This window comes from Thamnophis sirtalis, unplaced genomic scaffold (genome assembly GCF_051295495.1).
Source record: "Thamnophis sirtalis isolate CommonGarterSnake01/CBP01778 unplaced genomic scaffold, rThaSir2_p1.2 scaffold_2, whole genome shotgun sequence".
NCBI classification, from domain to species: Eukaryota; Metazoa; Chordata; class Lepidosauria; order Squamata; family Natricidae; genus Thamnophis; species Thamnophis sirtalis.
The window spans coordinates 69,799,105-69,817,561 of record NW_028261382.1 but is presented as its reverse complement, the minus strand read 5'-3'; the positions used below and the strand labels follow the sequence as shown (position 1 = coordinate 69,817,561).

General features: G+C 43.9%; 1 protein-coding gene across 1 annotated transcript in view; it reads left to right on the top strand.

The window, feature by feature from the left end:
* The window catches only part of SLC4A5 (solute carrier family 4 member 5), a 104,740-nt gene that overhangs the window by 65,442 nt on the left and 20,841 nt on the right, over positions 1-18,457 (top strand). The window contains exons 15-21 of the mRNA XM_087705962.1: positions 2,080-2,351; positions 9,994-10,055; positions 11,792-11,992; positions 12,127-12,240; positions 12,774-12,887; positions 13,372-13,533; positions 14,095-14,273. Of these exons, the coding sequence (XP_087562088.1) occupies positions 2,080-2,351; positions 9,994-10,055; positions 11,792-11,992; positions 12,127-12,240; positions 12,774-12,887; positions 13,372-13,533; positions 14,095-14,273 (1,104 nt within the window). The remainder of the gene's footprint in view (positions 1-2,079; positions 2,352-9,993; positions 10,056-11,791; positions 11,993-12,126; positions 12,241-12,773; positions 12,888-13,371; positions 13,534-14,094; positions 14,274-18,457) is intronic.

The following is an 18,457-nucleotide window of genomic DNA, read 5'->3' as shown; positions in this document are numbered from 1 at the left end:
TATAAGATCGCACAGACTAGGCCTCCTCCGGATTCCATCTGTCGGTCAATATCGGCTGGCGACTCCCCAGGGGAGGGCCTTCTCTGTAGCTGCTCCGGCCCTATGGAACGATCTTCCCGTGGAAGATCCCCTTACTACCCTTCCGGCCTTCCCCAAAGCGACCAAGACCTGGCTGTTCCGGCAGGCCTGGGGCTGTTGATTTATCCAGCCCCATCCTAAGTTATGAATGTTGTAGAATTTTTAATGTTGTTTTTTATTTTTTGTATGTCCCCCCTCCCTTTTTTACCTGTAAGCCGCCTTGAGTCTCTTTGAGAGTGGGCGGCATACTAACTAACTAACTAACTAACTAACTAACTAACTAACTAACTAACTAACTAACTAACTAACTAAATAAATAAATAAATAAATAAATAAATAAATAAATAAATAAATAAATAAATAAATCTCACACTTCAACACAAAACACTTGCACAGCTCCAATAGTGAAGGTTGACTCCATTCCCTGCAAGAGCTACCCTGTAAGTCAAGAGAAGCAGCGGCGAACCGACCTCCTCTAACAAGGGTGAGAGCAAGAGAGAAAGAGACGTTGGCACAGCGCCGCAATTCAGGCGTGAAAAGCTTGACCCGCCCCTTCCGGCTGCTTCTCGGTGCGCATTCAACCTGTTCAAAATGGTGACTGCAATCCAATGGGTGCAAAATTCAAATCGGCGGCTGCTACGATTGCCGCTTCGCTCGAGCCCTCCGGCATTGCAAGCGTCGCTGTGCCAGCTCACGGACAGCAATAGCGGCAAGAGAGCGCCCAAGTGACGAAGGAGCTGTGGGACAGACCGCGCTAGTTCTAGCGGGTCACACCCATTCTAAACTACGCAGGAGTGGCGAACCGACCCCCAACCTCGTTAACACAGCACACGGAGAGTGGCAAACCTACTCTCAACCGCACTCGCATGGAATTAAAGACAATTAGTGATGCTCGCAGCAATAGTGTTCCCCTCGGCCACTAGAGCCTTGGGGAAGATTGCCAAACGTGCCGAATGGCTTGCAGGCTGATAGTGAACTGTCGCCCATTCATCCAGCCAGACACGGATCCGTGCTTGGTTTCTTCTCTAAATGAGTTAAATAATAGAGTGATGAATCCAGAAGAATGAGGTAATTTCTTTATTAGTCCTAGAGCAAATTGTGTTACGTCTCTTTAGGCTGGACTGAGTTAAAAAACTTAACCATCCAGTCAGAGGAGGCGTGGTCAACAATTACATAACTCAGTCTCTAGGCTAATGGACAAAGTTAACCCATGCTTGGATTCCCCAAGCAGTGCACAGGAGAATCTTGTAGTACTTTTTATTAACTAGCAATTGGTTTGTTTGTTTGCTTAGCACATTTATGTGGCAGCCCATCTCAAACAAAGTGACACCAAACTTATAGAATTTGTTTCTTTTCAATTGTGCGGCTTATCTCATCCAATTGGTATATGAAGGCAATCAATTATAGCAGAACCAGGCCACATGCCACACGCCAACCATTTTCAATACCTCATCATCAGCTCACTTCCCAATTGCAGGGGACACAATTGTCAAATGTTCAGAACATTGAGTTCTGAAAGGAGCAAAATTTAGGTTTTGGGCACAGCTGTTAACACCCGTAAATGTCCAAAACAAGTCCTTCAAATCACTAAGGCTCCAACCTGTAAAAAACTCACCCAACATTTCTCAGGTACAACCAGTTAGATCACATCCTGAGGAGATGATTTTTTTTGGCCAAGCCCTACTCTTTGCCATATTTTGGCAAGATGCTGCCCATTGCCTTCTCCCCTATATGCAATGCATAAAGACTATAAAGAAAATCCAATCACTTACCTATAATGTTGTGCTTTCTTGGGTTGCCATGAAGATACAGTGGTGCTGCTGCAACTAAAGTGCTTCAGAGTGTCATGTACATTTTGCAGACATTAAAGTTTATTTATGGTGGTGACAACAATGTGCTCCTGTCTTCACTCTTTTTCACGATCAGAATATAATATCTTGCTCTGCTGCGGCCGGGGCTCTGCTGTTGTGGCCAACAGAGTGTTTCTGTTCTCCCTCTCAGAGGTAACAGTATTGATTACCTAGAGTTTCGCCTCTGGATCGGCTTACACTCAGCGGCCCAGTGCCTTATTCTGGTGGTTACAGATGCCAGCTTCATAATTAAGTACATCACTCGCTTCACTGAAGAAGGCTTCTCCACTCTGATCAGCTTCATATTCATCTATGATGCGGTTAAAAAGATGATTGGAGCCTTTAAGGTCTACCCTATCAATATCAACTACAATCCAGACTATGTGACTATGTATAAATGTGAATGCATAGCTCCAGATGCAGGTAAGTGCAAATCCTGTGTCCCATTGCAAAGTCATTGCATTCCCCTTTATAGTGGAGCATGTTTCATGCTTGATATGATGAACTTTTAAAAATGTCTTCCAAAGATTTCTGAAAGTTCTTTGCAAATGCAAGTTAATATCATCTATTCTGTCTGAAATTGGAAATAGCTCAGCCAGCAAAACTTTAATCAAATGTTTGTCAGTGTATGACAAGAGTTCCCTCTGTTGTCAAGGTTGTATTGTAAATTTATGCTGAAGTGGTTAGTCTCATGACATTTCTCTATAGCGCTGTCCTTCCTGGCCAGAAAAAGTGTAAATAAATCACAAGAGGGAATGGAAATTACTGAAAATTTACTGTGCCAGAACCATTTTACTGAGAAACCTGAAGTCTGTTCTGACACAATACATTTCAGTGTTGTGGGGTGTTTCTTGCAGCAAAATTCACTGTAGGCAATTCATACCCATTATCAGTCCCTGACTGTGAGGCTGATGCATTCCCATCTCCAAGCATCAGAGCTGGTGTGGGACGCTCCCAGTGTCTCGTAAATATAGGACAGGCCAGTGTCTGAATGGGAACCAGATTATAGAAGATACACTTTTGTTTTATTCAAAATAGTAAAAAGCCCGCTACTATCTTACGCTGAATTAAAAAATACTGTTATATATACACAGAAGTTTCCAAGTCAAAGGAATGCCAGATATGGAAAACATTTTCTCTACCAAGAAGAATTCTCTACTAATTTTAAAAGTGTAAACTTTTCTTTAAAAATATTTCTAAAGTTGATGAATTCTAATTAAGCTTTTAAAACTTCCTTTTAACAGACATACATTCAAATTCACTCAATAATATTTTACAAGCTTTAGATAATAAGCATTATATATACAAGAAAGAGAAAAGAAACCCATTTTCAAACCTACCTTAGGGACACAAAACTATACATTAGAGCCCTGGTTCTTAGAATGCAGTATGACAATCAAACTCTGTCCTCAGCCTGGAATTCAATCCTGACAGGGCTCAAGGTTGACTCAACTTTCCATCTTTCTGTTAAAATGAGGATCCAGATTGTTGGGGACAAGATGTTGACATTTTAAACCACCCAGACATTGGGCAGTATACAAGTCAAAATGCTATTTCTATTGCTACCTCTTTTTACTACATATATCAGAACATTAAAAATCCATCCCAACTCTAACTAGCGCTTTAAGTTTAAGTCACTCCCTCCAACTTGTTCTCAATCTTTTTCTTCTCTGCAATATCTATCGATAAATTATAAACTTTCTCAAGGGATTCTCAGTCTTGTTTGTTCTCTTGAGAAGTGTAGATTTATTTGGAACTCTTCTTTCAATTGTACTGGAAGGCTTGTATTTAAAGCATCATCATAATAGAGATTGGTGTCAGATTTATATTCTAAAATTACAGTTAAGTCCTTTGCATTGTCAGATACTTATGAAATGGTCTCAGTGGTTTAGATATGATATTGTTGCAATTACAGAAACTTGGTGGGATGAAACTCACAAATTGAAGATACAGCTAGAGGAATTAAAATAGTTTTAAAAAAACAAACCAAATAAAATATGAGGTGGAGTTGCACTATATATAAGAAATAAATATGGCAATGCATAAAAGGGGGAAAATGACATTGCCATAGATGTATATTACCGTATAGGCTACCCAACCAGAGGAAATAGATGAACTTTTTGCTAGTCAGTTAACTAAGGTATGTAGGAAGCACATCATAATAGTAATGGGAGACTTTAACTAACCTGATATCAACTGGGAAACAAACTGTGCACCAAGTGGAAGTTCAAAGTGGTTCCTGATAAACCAAGCAGACAACTTTGTCTTTCTAAAAGGTAGAGAAGGGGACTAGGAGATCAGCCATATTGGTCTTAATTTTCACTAACAGAGATGAAATGATAGATGTTGAAGCTTGACGGAGAGTAATCATGCAATATTGCAGTTCAACATTATGCAAGCCTAAGCAATAGAACAAAGTCAAACTAGAGTCTTGGACTTTAAGAAAGCTAATTTCAATAAACTTAGAGAGAAGGATTCCATGGATGAGAATCCTCAAGGGGAAAACAACCCAAGAATCTTGGCAAACTTTGAAAATTGAAATTATAAAAGCCCAATCTAGCACAATACCAATGAAGAAGAAAAATTACAGCTCTCAAATAAAATGGTCTTATGCACATGGCGGCATAAAGAACTCTCTGATAAATTGAAAGAGAAAAAGGACAATATAAAAAGTGGAAAGAGGGCACATAACTAAGACAGAATATCAGCAAATAGCCCAAGCCTGCAAAGATGAAGTGAGAAAAGCTAAGGCTCAAAATGAACTAATGCTTGTGACAAGTCAAAAATAACCCCGCAAAAGAGTGTCTTTCAAGATATAAAAATCAAGATAACAGTCAAGGAAATGATTGGGCCATGAGTGAGAGAAAGTGGCAAGAAGGTGACAAGCAACAGGGAGAAAGCAGAACTGATTAACTTGTTTTTTGCATTTGTCTTTACACAAAAGGAAAAAACAATTCAACCCATCAAAAACAATACCGTAAAAACAGATTAGGAATACAAGTTAAAATAAGCAAGACAATGGTAAACGAGCACCTGTCCACCCTAGACAAGTTCAAATCACAGGACCAGATGGATTATACCCCAAGGTTCTGAAGGACCTGGCAGATGTCATCTCAGAACCACTGAACCGTATCTTCCAAAGATCCTGGAGCACCAAGGAACTACCAGAGGACTGGAAAAGAGCTACCTGTGGTTTCCATCTTCAAAAAAAGGAAGAAAAAAAATAGATGCAGGAAACTAAAGGCCTATCAGCCTGATAAAATGACAAAATTAGTGGTCCAGAGGAATGCTGTGGATATAATTTACTTGGATTTCAGTAAGGCATTTTATAAAATAGACCACAACCTACTACTTGATAAGATAGAAAAATGTGGATTAGACAGCATCACCAGCAATTGGCTGACCAACCTCACTTAACAGGTAATCCTCAACAGAACTAAATTTTAATTAAAAAATTTAGTTTCTGCATGTTTCCATAGAAATAAAAAAAATCAGGAGGATAAATATACACATTACACAAGCAGGGAAAATAAAATCAGCAAGTTTTATTCTTCTTTCAACTCAGTTCATAAAACTAAAACTGAATGAATTGAGCCTTGGGTGCCAAGTGATCTGAATACAGCAAAAGATCTGCAAGTTGGAGTCTGCATCTCAACTTTAGGCCTTTTAATGGGGCCTTTTGACCACATGCTGCCAAGAAGATTCTCTGTTTCAGTGTAGTATGTGAAAGTAACCTTTATCATTTTTTGGACTACTAAGATCCTTTCTTATCCTCTTATTCTTGTGAGTCAGCAAGTGAAACAGAAGGGGAATCTTGATCCCCATACCATAATTATGAAGGGAGTGCAAATGTATGAAACAAACAAGCAATGTGCAAACAGAGAATGTGTTATTTCTAAAATGATTCGTATCCATTGGGAAAGTTGTTAGTCAACTTATTAGTAAAAGCTGTTATAACAGAATACGACTAACCGAATAAAGCAACACTGTCAAGTATAACAAAGTGCATTTTTAAAAAGTCAGTTAAACGGCAGCCAAAATATAAAATGTGACTGACAAGCCCCTATCCTCCTAGAAAAACCAAATGGACATGCCAGGAGTATAAACATGCCTGCTCTGATTAGGACAGCCCCCCAACACCTCCCTCCTTTTATCACCTGTTTTCCAAGGTGGTTGCCCAAAGTAAACAGGTGATCTCTTGCCTATTCGTGTTAGTCCGTTTGTGCAAAATATGTTCTGATAATCCCTCTCTCTCATATCATCTATCTATCTATCTATCTATCTATCGATCGATCGATCTATCTATCTATCTATCTATCTATCGATAGATCGATCGATCGATCGATCTATCTATCGATCTATCTTATCCATCCATCCATCCTTCCATCTATCTAGCTATGTCACTGTGTGTGTGTCTGTCTAAACTCTGGTTGCAGCTCAGTATATGTAGTTATGGAAGTGTCTTTCAAAGGAGGTTTGTAGACCCAAAGTAAAGAGGCTACAACATATTTTGCATGCCAAACAGCAGGTGATATTTTGTCAGGAATTCCTGTGGTCTGGACATGTGTGCTCAATGGCTGTGAAGAACCCAGAACTAGTCTCTGAAATGCTCTATCTTTAATAGCTTCTATGCTTTAGCTTCTATCTGGATTAAAATAGCTGTAATGTTTTCTATCCTCTATTTCAGCTGTTTAAAACTGAATCCCATTTAAGTTTCTCACCTTTCCGTAAGTGGCATTCAGAGTGGGGAATAAAAAGGTCTTGATGTAGCCTCAGTATCAGATTGAAGCTCTGCTCCTTTGTACATGTTTGTATTGACCCACAAAAGGGGCGGCTGTTATTGTGCTACTGCACCAATTTTCTCAATCTCCCTCCTAGATACCACTGGGGAGTATCCGTAATAGTCTTTTAAGACCTCTTAATTTTTTTATTACTCTTATTTTTGCAAATCAACGTTTTGGATTACTGTAACTTATTTATACCATATTTGTCTCTGCTGCACCCTTCTATTTGGCTGGTTTCATTCTCAAGTGAGTATCATTTTATAAATATTAAGATTATTAAATATTTGATACTCTTATTTTTTTAATTATTGTTATTTCTACTTTAGCATACACAATCTGCATAAAGCATTAAATCAGCCTTTTAAAAAAGCATTGTTCATCCGGTACAAGGTCTAATTATTTTACACTTGAAGTTATTAGTGAAGGCCACCCTAATAGGTCTATTTTTGGAAAAGCTTCTGGTTGTAGGGAGAAGCAACGTTAAAAAAAAACCTGGAATCGATAGCAAGAATTATTCCACTTTTGTCCAATTCTTCCTATTTTTCCTCTGAAATTCAGTACCTTCTCTGCAGCAAGAAATCTGACTCTAACCCAACAACTGCTTCTCCTTCATTAATTATGTGGACATTGTTTGCCTCCAGAAAAAAATGATTAAATCAATTGTCACAGCCTAACCTATTGGCATCAAAAGGGAAATTCAATACAACTTCTGCAGATAAGTCAAAACCTGTTTAGTCTGATGAAAGATTCTTTCCAAACTGTCAACTGGCAAAGCTTTCCTGACCTGCTCCAAGTTGCCATAGGCAGAGGGCAGTGTCAAGCACTGGTTTTCCGTTTATTTACTCTACTTTATTTGTTAAACAAATTTATCCCCCAGGCCTGCTGACAAACCCATGTCTTTGAGACCTTGTGAAAAGCAACAAGATGGGTGCCAGTCTTATCACTGGGGAAGAAGGCTCTTTTTCGAGGTCCCACCAAGTGCCATGCCCTGGATAGCTGAGACCCACAACGTGCCCTGCCTTCCTGGCCAGCATGACCATTCCCTAAGCTCCTTAAACTGGGGGACTTATTCTCAGCCCCCTCAAAGAAAAAGGGAGCCTGCCCAAGAGAGGCTTCTGGCTGCTTTTGCTTTTGTGTCTCTCAGGCCAGGGTCCCCCCCTACAGAGCAACAACAGTCCAGACAAACGACCTGGATAAATCCAGAGGTTCCCCGTGCAACTCACACTAGCCAAACCAACTTTTATTACCCTTCTGGAAGGCCAAAAGGATGGGAGTAGTTCTCACCTTTGGTGGTAGAGTGTTCCACAAGGTAGGGACCACAGTGAAGAATTCCTCAGCGGATGGGATCTGTAGCCTCTTCCGCTGGCCTGAGTGGGATGAAGTAATCCCATTTGTGTGAGATGGCTCCTCAGATACCCTGACTGCCTAGGGCTAGTATAAAGGTAACAATCAACACCATGAATTGAACCCAGAAGCAAAGTGGTATGCAGCTTGCAAAACAGCAGGGGTCTTTGTGCCACCCTAGAGGCCCCAGGACTGTGCATGCCGCTGTACTAGACACCAGCTGTAGCTCCCACATGCTCTTCAAGAGCAGCCCCTTGTAGAGCATGTTGCAGTAATTCATCCGAGGGATGACTAAGGCACGAGTGGCTGCATGCAGAGCCTCACCAGTAAAGGAACAACTGGTGTACAACATGAACAAAGACCTAGCCATGACCACCACCTGCTCTTCAGGCAGGAGAAACCACAGGTTGCATACTGGGTCTGTCTAGGGTAGTGCAGCCCCGTCCAGAATGGTGTTTCAAAACAGTAGATACTATTGTGCTTTTCCTTTTAGCGATTCTGTACTATGGCTTAATATGGAGTGTCTATGTGCATGTCACATGAAATGTGTCCTGCTTGCTCCACTTTTGATCTTTTTCTAGAAAAAGCTAGAGACGGCAGATGAAGAATTAGAAAATGTATCCAGGGTTTTTTGTTTTTATGTCAGTGCGGAGAGTTATGATCAGTGACCTCCAAATCCAAGAGACATGCACATTTCTGTGAGCTGAGGGCAGAGAGAAGAGTTAGCCAGACCTTACTAGTGAGGAAGTTAGTGGGCCTTTCATCATGCAAATGAAAGGTTGGCACTTTCAGAGCCAAAGGTGGCGCAGTGGTTAAATGCAGCACTGCAGGCTACTTCAGCTGACTGCAGTTCTGCAGTTCGGCTGTTCAAATCTCACCGGCTCAGGGTTGACTCAGCCTTCCATCCTTCCGAGGTTGGTAAAATGAGGACCTGGATTGTTGTTGGGGGCAATATGCTGACTCTGTAAACCGCTTAGAGAGGGCTGAAAGCCCTATGAAGTGGCATATAAGTCTAACTGCTATTGCTATTGCTATTGCTACTTTCTGCCTTCCCTGTAAAGCAGCTCTGAGCAAGGCCCAGGCCTTTAGAGGTTATATTCAGGCAATGGAAAGTAAGCAAGGACTCTTGTCCATGTTAAAAATAATAAGCACAACACCCAGTGATGAGACCTGAAGGGGTCCTTGTGCTATTCAGGTGGCACCACCGAATGATCCACCTCAGAACTCTGTGACCAGAGAGAGAATCTCCATCAACTAGGATTAGGTCACACTGGTGTAGGTTGAGGTGTCTCTATATTACTGTATAGTGGGTTTTGATTGTCACCAAAAATATCAGGAGAAGAAAGTAATATGCAGGAAGGATCCACCCTAGCTATGAATTCTGTCCTTGGATTAAATTGGAATCCGCTCCTGACACATATCAACATTTTAGGTATGCTCAGGCATAAGGGAAGATACCTGTTTGGGGTATGTTCCAAAGCATTTTCTGTGCCTCCAGAATGCCACCTCCTCCTCCTCCTCCTCCTCCTTGCTTTCTGGGATCCCAGTTGAAAGAGAGAAACATCTTAGGTTAATTAGGGAGATGTTTCTGCAGAAATTAGTATCAGAACAACATTGTAGCTTATCGAAGTGTTCATATAAGCAGCTGTTTATTTACAAGCAGTGGGGATGTAATTCTTTTCATTGGATTACAAGCTCAAAGAGTTCTGTAAATACTTGCAACAGTGGTTTTCTGGATGGTTGGATGGTGAGATGGTGATCAAAACGAAGCCGATGAGACCTCTGTAATAGGTGTAGCCAAATATATGGATTTTGGTTCTGCTTTAACACTAAAAGAGAATTTTTCGAAAAGTTCAAACGAAAAATATGATGGTGTATTATGGAGTAATATTTTTTCTTAATATATTTTTTAATAATTACAAACTCCTTTTTTGCAGCAAATACAACATTGTTCAATGCTTCAGTTCCATTGGTACCAAACAATGTTAATATTTCTATGGTAAGTTTTTTTCTGTCTTTTCTTCCCACCCACCAACCCAAAATGCTGTGTATATCTTTGTTTAGCATTATAACTGCAAGAGCAAAAACTGATTACAGTACCTCTCTTTCAGGGGTGAAATTCAGCAGGTTCTGACAGGTTCTGGAAAATGGTAGCAAAACTTTTTAGTTTGGAGAACCTGCAAATGCCACCTCTGGCTGGCCCCAGAGTGGGGAGGGAATGGGGATTTTGCCATATCCTTCCCCAGAAGTGGGGAGGGAATGGAGATTTTGCAGTGTCCTTGCCCTGCCACACTCACCAAGCCACACCCACAGAACCAGTAGTAAAAAAAATTGAATTTCACCACTGCTCTCTTTTCTCATCAGTGTTGGGTGGCAGCTTAAATGAGTCCTAGGCCTGAAATGTTGGTCCATCTCTGATCTAACCTGCCCAAAGAGGCTTCAAGCAACATCAGTTAAAACTTCTTAAAGCTGTGAGAACAATTCTTCGCTCCAGTGATCAATCTTGACCGTTTAATGGCAATGATCAGAATTGTTTCTCATCCATTTCCTGATAAGTATACTTAAATTGGCACGTTTGGAAACCCCCTTCTATGCCAAACACACATTGTTTGCTATCCCTAACAGAGACCTGCCAGATTCATAATTTGTATCTCCATCTACAGGAGTCTATAGAGCAATTGTTCAACTGATCAAGGCCAGCAATCAAGTATCATGATTCCCCTTTCAAATTTGATACCCAATCGTCAGGTGTCTTCTGGAAAATGCACAGGGCTCCAATTCTTATATAAGGGCTGGAAGTAAACTGCATTGAATGCAAGAGGACTTGAGAATACATACCTATGGGATTGTGTTATGGGGGCTTATAAATTCCAAATTACCAGGCTGAGTCCTGGCTCTTACTGCCAGTTGGTGATTGTTTTTGCATTCACTGGGTGGATTCTTGGATCTTTGGCTTAGAACCTCCAAAACATTGAGATTACTCGGATCAATTGCATTCCTTTAAAAGAGTCCAATTTGTTCCAGAGTTGAAAATTAATTTTGCTAATCTTGAGAAGAATTTTACAAAAATTTCCAGAGACATTAACAATCACAGCTTAAAATTACAAAATAGGTACTTTTAAACATAAAATCTACTTTTAAAAGATGTCTTCTATCTGCCCCATTATCCTTTTTTGGAGGGGAAAATAACCTATGGGAAGCACTCTCTTCATCTTAACAATGCTATCACCAGCTATGATTTTGGCTGTTTTAAAAAAATATATAATATATGTGTAATATGGAGATATATAAATACATATATGCAGGAGTCTGGTCTAGTGAAAAGGAGGAGTAGGGGTGACATGATAGCAGGGTTCCAATATTTGAGGGATTGTCACAAAGAAAATGGGGTCAACTTATTTTCCAAAGCACCAGAGGACAAGACAAGAAGAAATGGATGGAAACTAATCAAGAAGAGAAGCAACATGGAATTAAGGAGAAACTTCCTAACAGTGAGAACAATTAACCAATGGAATCTCTTGCCTTCAGAAGTTGTGGGGTTCCTATCACTGGAGGCTTTTAAGAAGAAATTGGACTAGAAGAACTTAGAAGTCCCTTCAAACTCTGTTATTCTGTTATATATAATATTTAAAAGAATTAGCAGGCTTGTATCTCTTGTATGTGTAGGAGTTAACTTACTTGTTAGTTTTATTCTTCAGTACCTGAATAATATGGTTTATTTTCTTATCCTTCAAGTATAATCCTATTAATGTAACAGTTCTGGACTGGACTCAGTTGAGCAAAAAGGAATGCCTGAAATATGGAGGAAGTCTGGTGGGGACGTCTTGTAAATTTGTCCCCGATTTGGCCCTCATGTCTTTCATTCTCTTCTTTGGAACATATTCCATGACTCTGACTCTGAAAAAGTTCAAGTTTAGTCGCTATTTTCCAACCAAGGTAAGATTCTCCAAACGATGTCTTGGGTGTCAGCTGTTCAAAAAAGGTCTTCCTCTCCCAGAAGACATAAAATAATATTCCGTAGTGCCCTATAACTTGTTCTTTTTTTTCCCCTTTCAACCCTCCACTTTTAGGTCAGGAGCCTAATTGCTGACTTTTCCATTGTCTTCTCCATCTTGTTCTTCTGTGGAATAGATTTTTGTTTTGGACTGGATACTCCCAAGTTGCATGTGCCCAGTATCATTAAGGTTTGGATAACCAACTAGGTTTTGACACACCCTTTCCTCTCTCTGCTCCGGTCTCCTGTTCCTTGAATTGCTTTCTCTAGTAGCTTCAGCTTTCTACAGCCTCAAGGTCCTACTTGAAAGTGAACTGGGGGAAGTGGGGAATGAATGCACTGTTGGGTCCAGGAGGTTCAAAAACTGTCAGGCCTGAGGCCAAGGGGAGAAACTGGCCTGTGTCTCTGCAAATTGCGACAGCAGAGCTGGGCTTTTTCTGGGTTGTGGAGCCATTCCCAAGGAGGCCGTGTTTCCTCCCCCCCCCTTGCTTTCCCCTGAAGGGGAGCATAAAGAAGTTCACGGTTCTAATTTCACAGCCAAGTCAGAGGAGGCTCTGGTGGTATCAAATACCTACTAGGGCTGGACTGAAAGTAGTGTTGGTAAAAGGTTGCTCCGTGTTTCTCTCTGACGGCAAAAGGATTGCATGTAGCTCTTTTCTTCTCCAGCTGACATTCTAACATAGCTATTTCTCGTACACATGTGTTTTCTCTCCTTCTTTCTAGTTCCGTAAACTTATTAGTGACTTCTCTATCTTCATGTCCATACTAATGTTTGTTGGTCTTGATGTTTTGTGTGGGCTGAACACTCCAAAACTGCAAGTGCCTACAGAATTTAAGGTAAATAACTGAATGCTACACCTTAGCTAAAAAAGGCTCCAATCTGCTTCACGTGGGCAAAGGCCTGGCTGTGCAGTATGGTATATGGGTTTCTGAACAATGCATTGTTTTGGAGTGATCCATCTTTCACTGGTTGCCTTAGGAAACATTCCTCTTGAGGCATTAGGGCTTTTCGTGTCAAAAACGTTAAAGGAAGAGAGAAATTCTGCCCGTGGTAGAATGTGTGTTCTGAGCTGTGTATAGCTGAGGCCCCCAAACTTGGCCACTTTAAGACTTGTGGACTTCAACTCCCAGAATTCCCTGGCTGGAGATTCTCCCAGAGAATTATGGGAGTTGAAGTCCACAAGCCTTAAAGTGGCCAAGTTTGAAGACCTCTGGCTTAGGAGCTAGTTGAGGATAGGAGCCGGCACATAAGAGGGAGCATAAAACCTCCTTATTGTGTGAGTCTCTTGGGTAACCTGCTCTTTCTGAATTCTACTTCTAGCCCACCCGCCTCGATCGAGGGTGGTTTGTGTTCCCCTTTGGAAAAAATCCTTGGTGGGTCTACTTGGCAAGTGCACTTCCGGCTCTTTTGGTCACTATCCTGATCTTCATGGATCAGCAAATTACAGCCGTGATTGTGAACAGGAAGGAACACAAGCTGAAGGTATGTTTTTTCTTCTGTCTTCTTGCACACTACTATTGTGAATTGGAACACAAAGAAAGGTGGGATGCTGATCAACCCCATTTCTATCATGTTGGGCAAGGATCCAGACCTGAGGCAAAAGAGTTGGCATGATGTAGAAAGATCAGCTGAAACAGAGTCCAATTGGGTTAATTTTAACATCAGTTGGCTTTCTATGGCATGTTGTATTGATTGGATATAATAGCTTACCAACATATTGTGCACACCAAGGAAATGTTTTAATTTTGTTTGTTACTTTGCCTCTTCAGCTAGACAATCACCATTGGCAGAGCTAATTAATGAGTTCTCAGAAGAGTTTTCCTCATTCCTTCTGCTTCCCTTCATATTATGATAGGTTGTGTATTTGAGTCACGTCCCTGCATGTCCCAAATGGCCAATACAAATAAATTTGGAAGTATATTTCTGGTATAGTGATTTTGGGTTTGGAGAAAGAAAAACTTCAGCACACTTTACAGCTCTCAAAGTCAGTGTTTTTGCCTTGGTTTCCCCTGTTTTCACACTGCCTTTCCCTCTTTGTTTTAGAAAGCCGCAGGCTACCATTTGGACTTGTTCTGGGTTGGAGTCCTCTTGGCAGTGTGTTCATTCATGGGGCTACCCTGGTATGTGGCAGCCACTGTAATTTCCATAGCACACATTGATAGTTTGAAGATGGAGACAGAGACCAGTGCGCCAGGAGAACAACCGCAGTTCCTAGGAGTGAGGTGAGAGTTTCTTGGAAGCCACTGAAAAAGTTTCTCTCACCTGTGTCAAGGATGCAATGACGATGGGATGATGGGCAAAGAGTTGAGCAGTCTTCTAGAGCTGCAGCAATTTGAATATCAGGGCCATTAAACAAACATGACTGGGGAATTCTGAGAGCAGATGATCCCACTGGATCCCCCCTTCTAATGCCTTGCCCTGTCAGCGTTGGTGGGGGTGGTCTTAGAGGTTCCTTGGTTGGGCTGTTTACAGTATGCTTGGCAGTTCCTTGATTGGGGTATTATTTACTTCTGGATTGTTGGTCCGGTGTTAATCTTGGTGTTAATCTGTGCTCATCCGAAAGTTGATTGCTATTGGAGAGATGTTTAGAGCTTTTTGGCTTGTTGATTGTCTCATTTGCATAGTTTGTAGATATTATTTATGTCCACGTGTCTATTGATAGCCAATTTGTCACCCTGCCAGGCTTCTAAAAATTCCTTGGCATTGTTGGAGTGGGCCCAATCTAGGATGGTCCCAGTTTCATAATTGAAACTATGGCAAAGTCTGTCTATGTGAAGCAGTCACTGAATGGGTATTGTTACGGCCCAACTGCCTGGAGACTGAGGTAAATCTGAGGACACTCCCTCTGTTCCTCCTTGTGACTCTCCAGATAAACCGATGGTTCGGAAGAAGAAAAACCTGGAAGGGAAGAGACAGAGAAACAACAACAGCTTCCCTTCCTGGACCCCGGGTGATCTGTAGTTGCCTACTCAGGCCCGGCACTGGCGCCTGAAGGCTGGGAAGTGACTGCTCCCACACCAACCTTAAGACATACAGTTCAGGTAGGACAAACTGACAGTCTCCGAGGTGTGGTGTCACTGAATGGGACATACCAAAGCTAGATGTCCATGGGAGGGATCATTGGGCCTGAGTGTCCAAGACACCCTGAAGGACCCACCTCCCAAAGGATGCCTCGGCTGGCATACGTATCTAGCCGGTAGTGTCTGATGAAGGGCAAAGGAGAGGACCAGGCGGCAGCCCTGCAGATGTCCTTGATGGGTGCCTGGGTGGCCCAGACCGCTGAAATGGCAGTGCTTCTAGTGGAATGAGCCGTGATGTCCTGTGGGATAGATAGGCCTCGGGCCTCGTAAGCCTTGGAAATGGCTAACCTAATCCACATGCTGATGGTGGTAGGGGAGACCTTGGCGCCCCGGGATGAGGGGTGGAAGGAGACAAAGAGGGCCTCCGGCCGTCTGAAGGGGGCTGTGTGCTTGAGATAGATGCGCAGAAGTCCGGGAGGATAACCTCCTGACCCCTGTGGAAGGGGGAATTGACCTTGGGCATGAAGGCCGGGTTAAGCCTGAGTACAACCCTGTTGCTGTGGAAGGTGCAGAGGTTAGCCATAGAGGACAGAGCATTAAGCTCGGACACCCTTCTGGCAGAGGTGATTGCCACGAGGAAGATCACCTTGAGAGTGAGGAGTTGAAGGCTAACCTCCCTAAGGGGTTCGAAGGGCGGCTCCAGGAGAGCCTGGAGAACCGTGGGCAGGTCCCAGGAGGGGAACTGGTGGACCACTGGAGGCCGAAGGTTGGCCGCCCCCTTGAGGAATCTTTTAATGACTGGAACCTGGGGCAGGGACTGGGAGCCCTCCCCCCGGAGGATAGTGGCTAGAGCAGATACCTGTCTGCGGAGGGTCTTGGGAGCCAAATCTTTAGCCAGCCCATCCTGAAAGAAGTCCAGTACTTGAGGGACGGAGGCTGCTGAAGGCTCTACCTGTTTGGTTTGGCACCAGGTAGCGAAGGCAGTCCACGTCGCGTCATAAATGCAGGTAGTGGATCTTCTCCTAGAAGCCTCAAGGGTATTGATAACTCTACAGGAGATCTGCGCTACTCTCAATTGCTCCCGCTCAAGTGCCAAGCGGTCAGATTGAGCCATTCTGGGTCTGGGTGGATCAGACTCCCCTGGCACAGCTCCATCTCCTCCTGTGGCCAAGGAGGATGAACCAACAATTCCACAAGATCCGCGAACCAGGGTCATTATGGTCAGTGAGGGGCTACTAGAATGATCTCTGCCCTCTCTACCACTAGCTTCCTCACAACCCCGGGGACGAGAGGGAGCAGAGGGAAGGCGTACAGAAGACCTGCCAGCCATCTGCAGCATAGGGAATCGGTGTTCACTGACCTCCGGGTTGGGAACCGCGATATGAAACTCGGAACCTGAGCATTTGACGGAGAGGTGAAGAGATCCACTGTTGGATGGCCGAACCTCTGGCAGATCTGTGTGAAGATGCTGGGATGAAATTGCCACTCCCCGTGGTCTACTGGCTCCCTGCTGAGCCAGTCCGCCTGCTGGTTCTCCACTCCGGAGATGTGCTCCGCTCGGATCGATAGGAGGTTCCGCTCCACCCAGCTTCCCAGACGCTTTGCCTCGTCGCGTAGAGCCATGGAATGAGTGCCTCCCTGCTTGTTTACGTGGACTTTTGCCGCCACGTTGTCCATCAGAACCAAGATGTGATTCCCGGTGACCATCTGTTTGAACTGGCGAAGGGCTAGGTGGATTGCTCTGAGCTCCAGCCAGTTGATGTTCTTCCACAGGTCCGTCAATGTCCACCGGCCCTGGGCCAACTTGGACTGCAGGTGAGCCCCCCAGCCGAACAGGCTTGCATCCGTGGTGAGGACCAGCCTGTCCGGTTCCCTGAAAAGAGACCCTTTGGCCAGGGAGGGAGACCTCCATAAGTGAAGGGAGAGAAGTACCTGAGGGGTCACTAGGACCTTGAAGCTTGCGTTGGTTGTCCCATTCCTCTGGTCAGGGAGGAGGAACCACTGCAGGTCTCTGGCGTGAAGGCGAGCCCAGAGGATGATCCCGATGCAAAATATGAACTTCCTGAGGAACCTGGAGAAAAGAGCTATGGGAACAGATCGAATCCTGCGAATCTCCCGAACCAATTCAACGATGCTGTTCCTGCGCTCCTGGGATAGAAAAACCTTACCCTTCACTGAATCAATTATGGGACCTAGGTGCTGAAGCCTAGTGGAGGGGGTAAGGTGACTCTTCTCGAAGTTAATCGAGAACCCCAGCACAAGGATGTTGTCAAGGTAGCAGTGGAGACAAACCGGGAAGGAATGGAGGTGGGCCACAGCCGTGGTCATCACCTTGGTAAAGTTTCTGGGGGCAGAGGCCAACCCAAAGGGAAGTGCTCTGTACTGGTAATGAGCGCCCCGGTATGAGAACCTGAGGAACTTGCGGTGATCAGGGGCGATCATGATGTGGAGATAGGCCTCCATGAGGTCAATGGAGGCTAGGACCCCTTCCAAGATGGACTTGAGGGAAGCCATCTTAAATTTCCGGTAGACAATTCTAGAGTTCAAGAGTTTGAGATCTAGGATGGCCCTCCACCCCCACCCCCCGAATTCTTAGGGACTAGGAAAAGGTGAGAATAGAACCCTGACCCCTTTTCCCCCTCCGGAACTGGCTCGATGGCACTAATTTCCAGAAGGTGGAGAATAGCTTTGCGCATGAGGGCGCGCTTGACCGGGTTCTTGGAGGAGGGAAAAGTGCGGAATCTACTGGGGGGGGGGAACGGAACTCCAGATGGAGTCCCGATCTGATGGTCTGGAGGACCCAGGCATCCGTGGTGATGCCCTCCCAGCAGTCTGGGAAGAAAGAGAGGCGACCGCCGATGGGGTGATCTGATCCCGAATCACTTACCCCTGCAAAAGGAACGGCCGCCCCCCCTCGAAAGGGCCACTTGCCAGCCTGCTGGGCCCTATACCTATCCCTGGAGAACTGCCTGTCCCTCTGTCTGGAATACCTGGGAGCAGAGTACCTTTGTTGTTGGGTGTCCTGATCCAGTGGTCGGTAGGAGGTCGGTAGGAGGCTCTCCAGGAGTAAGGCGCCGCCCAGTGGTCTTCCTCTTGTTTTTATTCTCGACAAGGATGGGGTACAATGAGGGTCCAAACAGCTTGTCGCCTGTATACTGCACCTCCGCCAGGTGCCACTTTGCCCGGAACTCGGCCTGCCAGTGACGAAGCCATAGGAGACATCTGGATGCCACTGAGGATGACAAGGTCCTGGAGGAATACTTTACCACATCCAGGGTAGCGTCTGCCGAGAACTGGGTTGCCGCCATCAATTTCATGATGTCCTATAGCAGCCTCACGTCTGATGCGTGTGTCCTGCCCCGGATCTGCTCCAACCATAAGAGGGT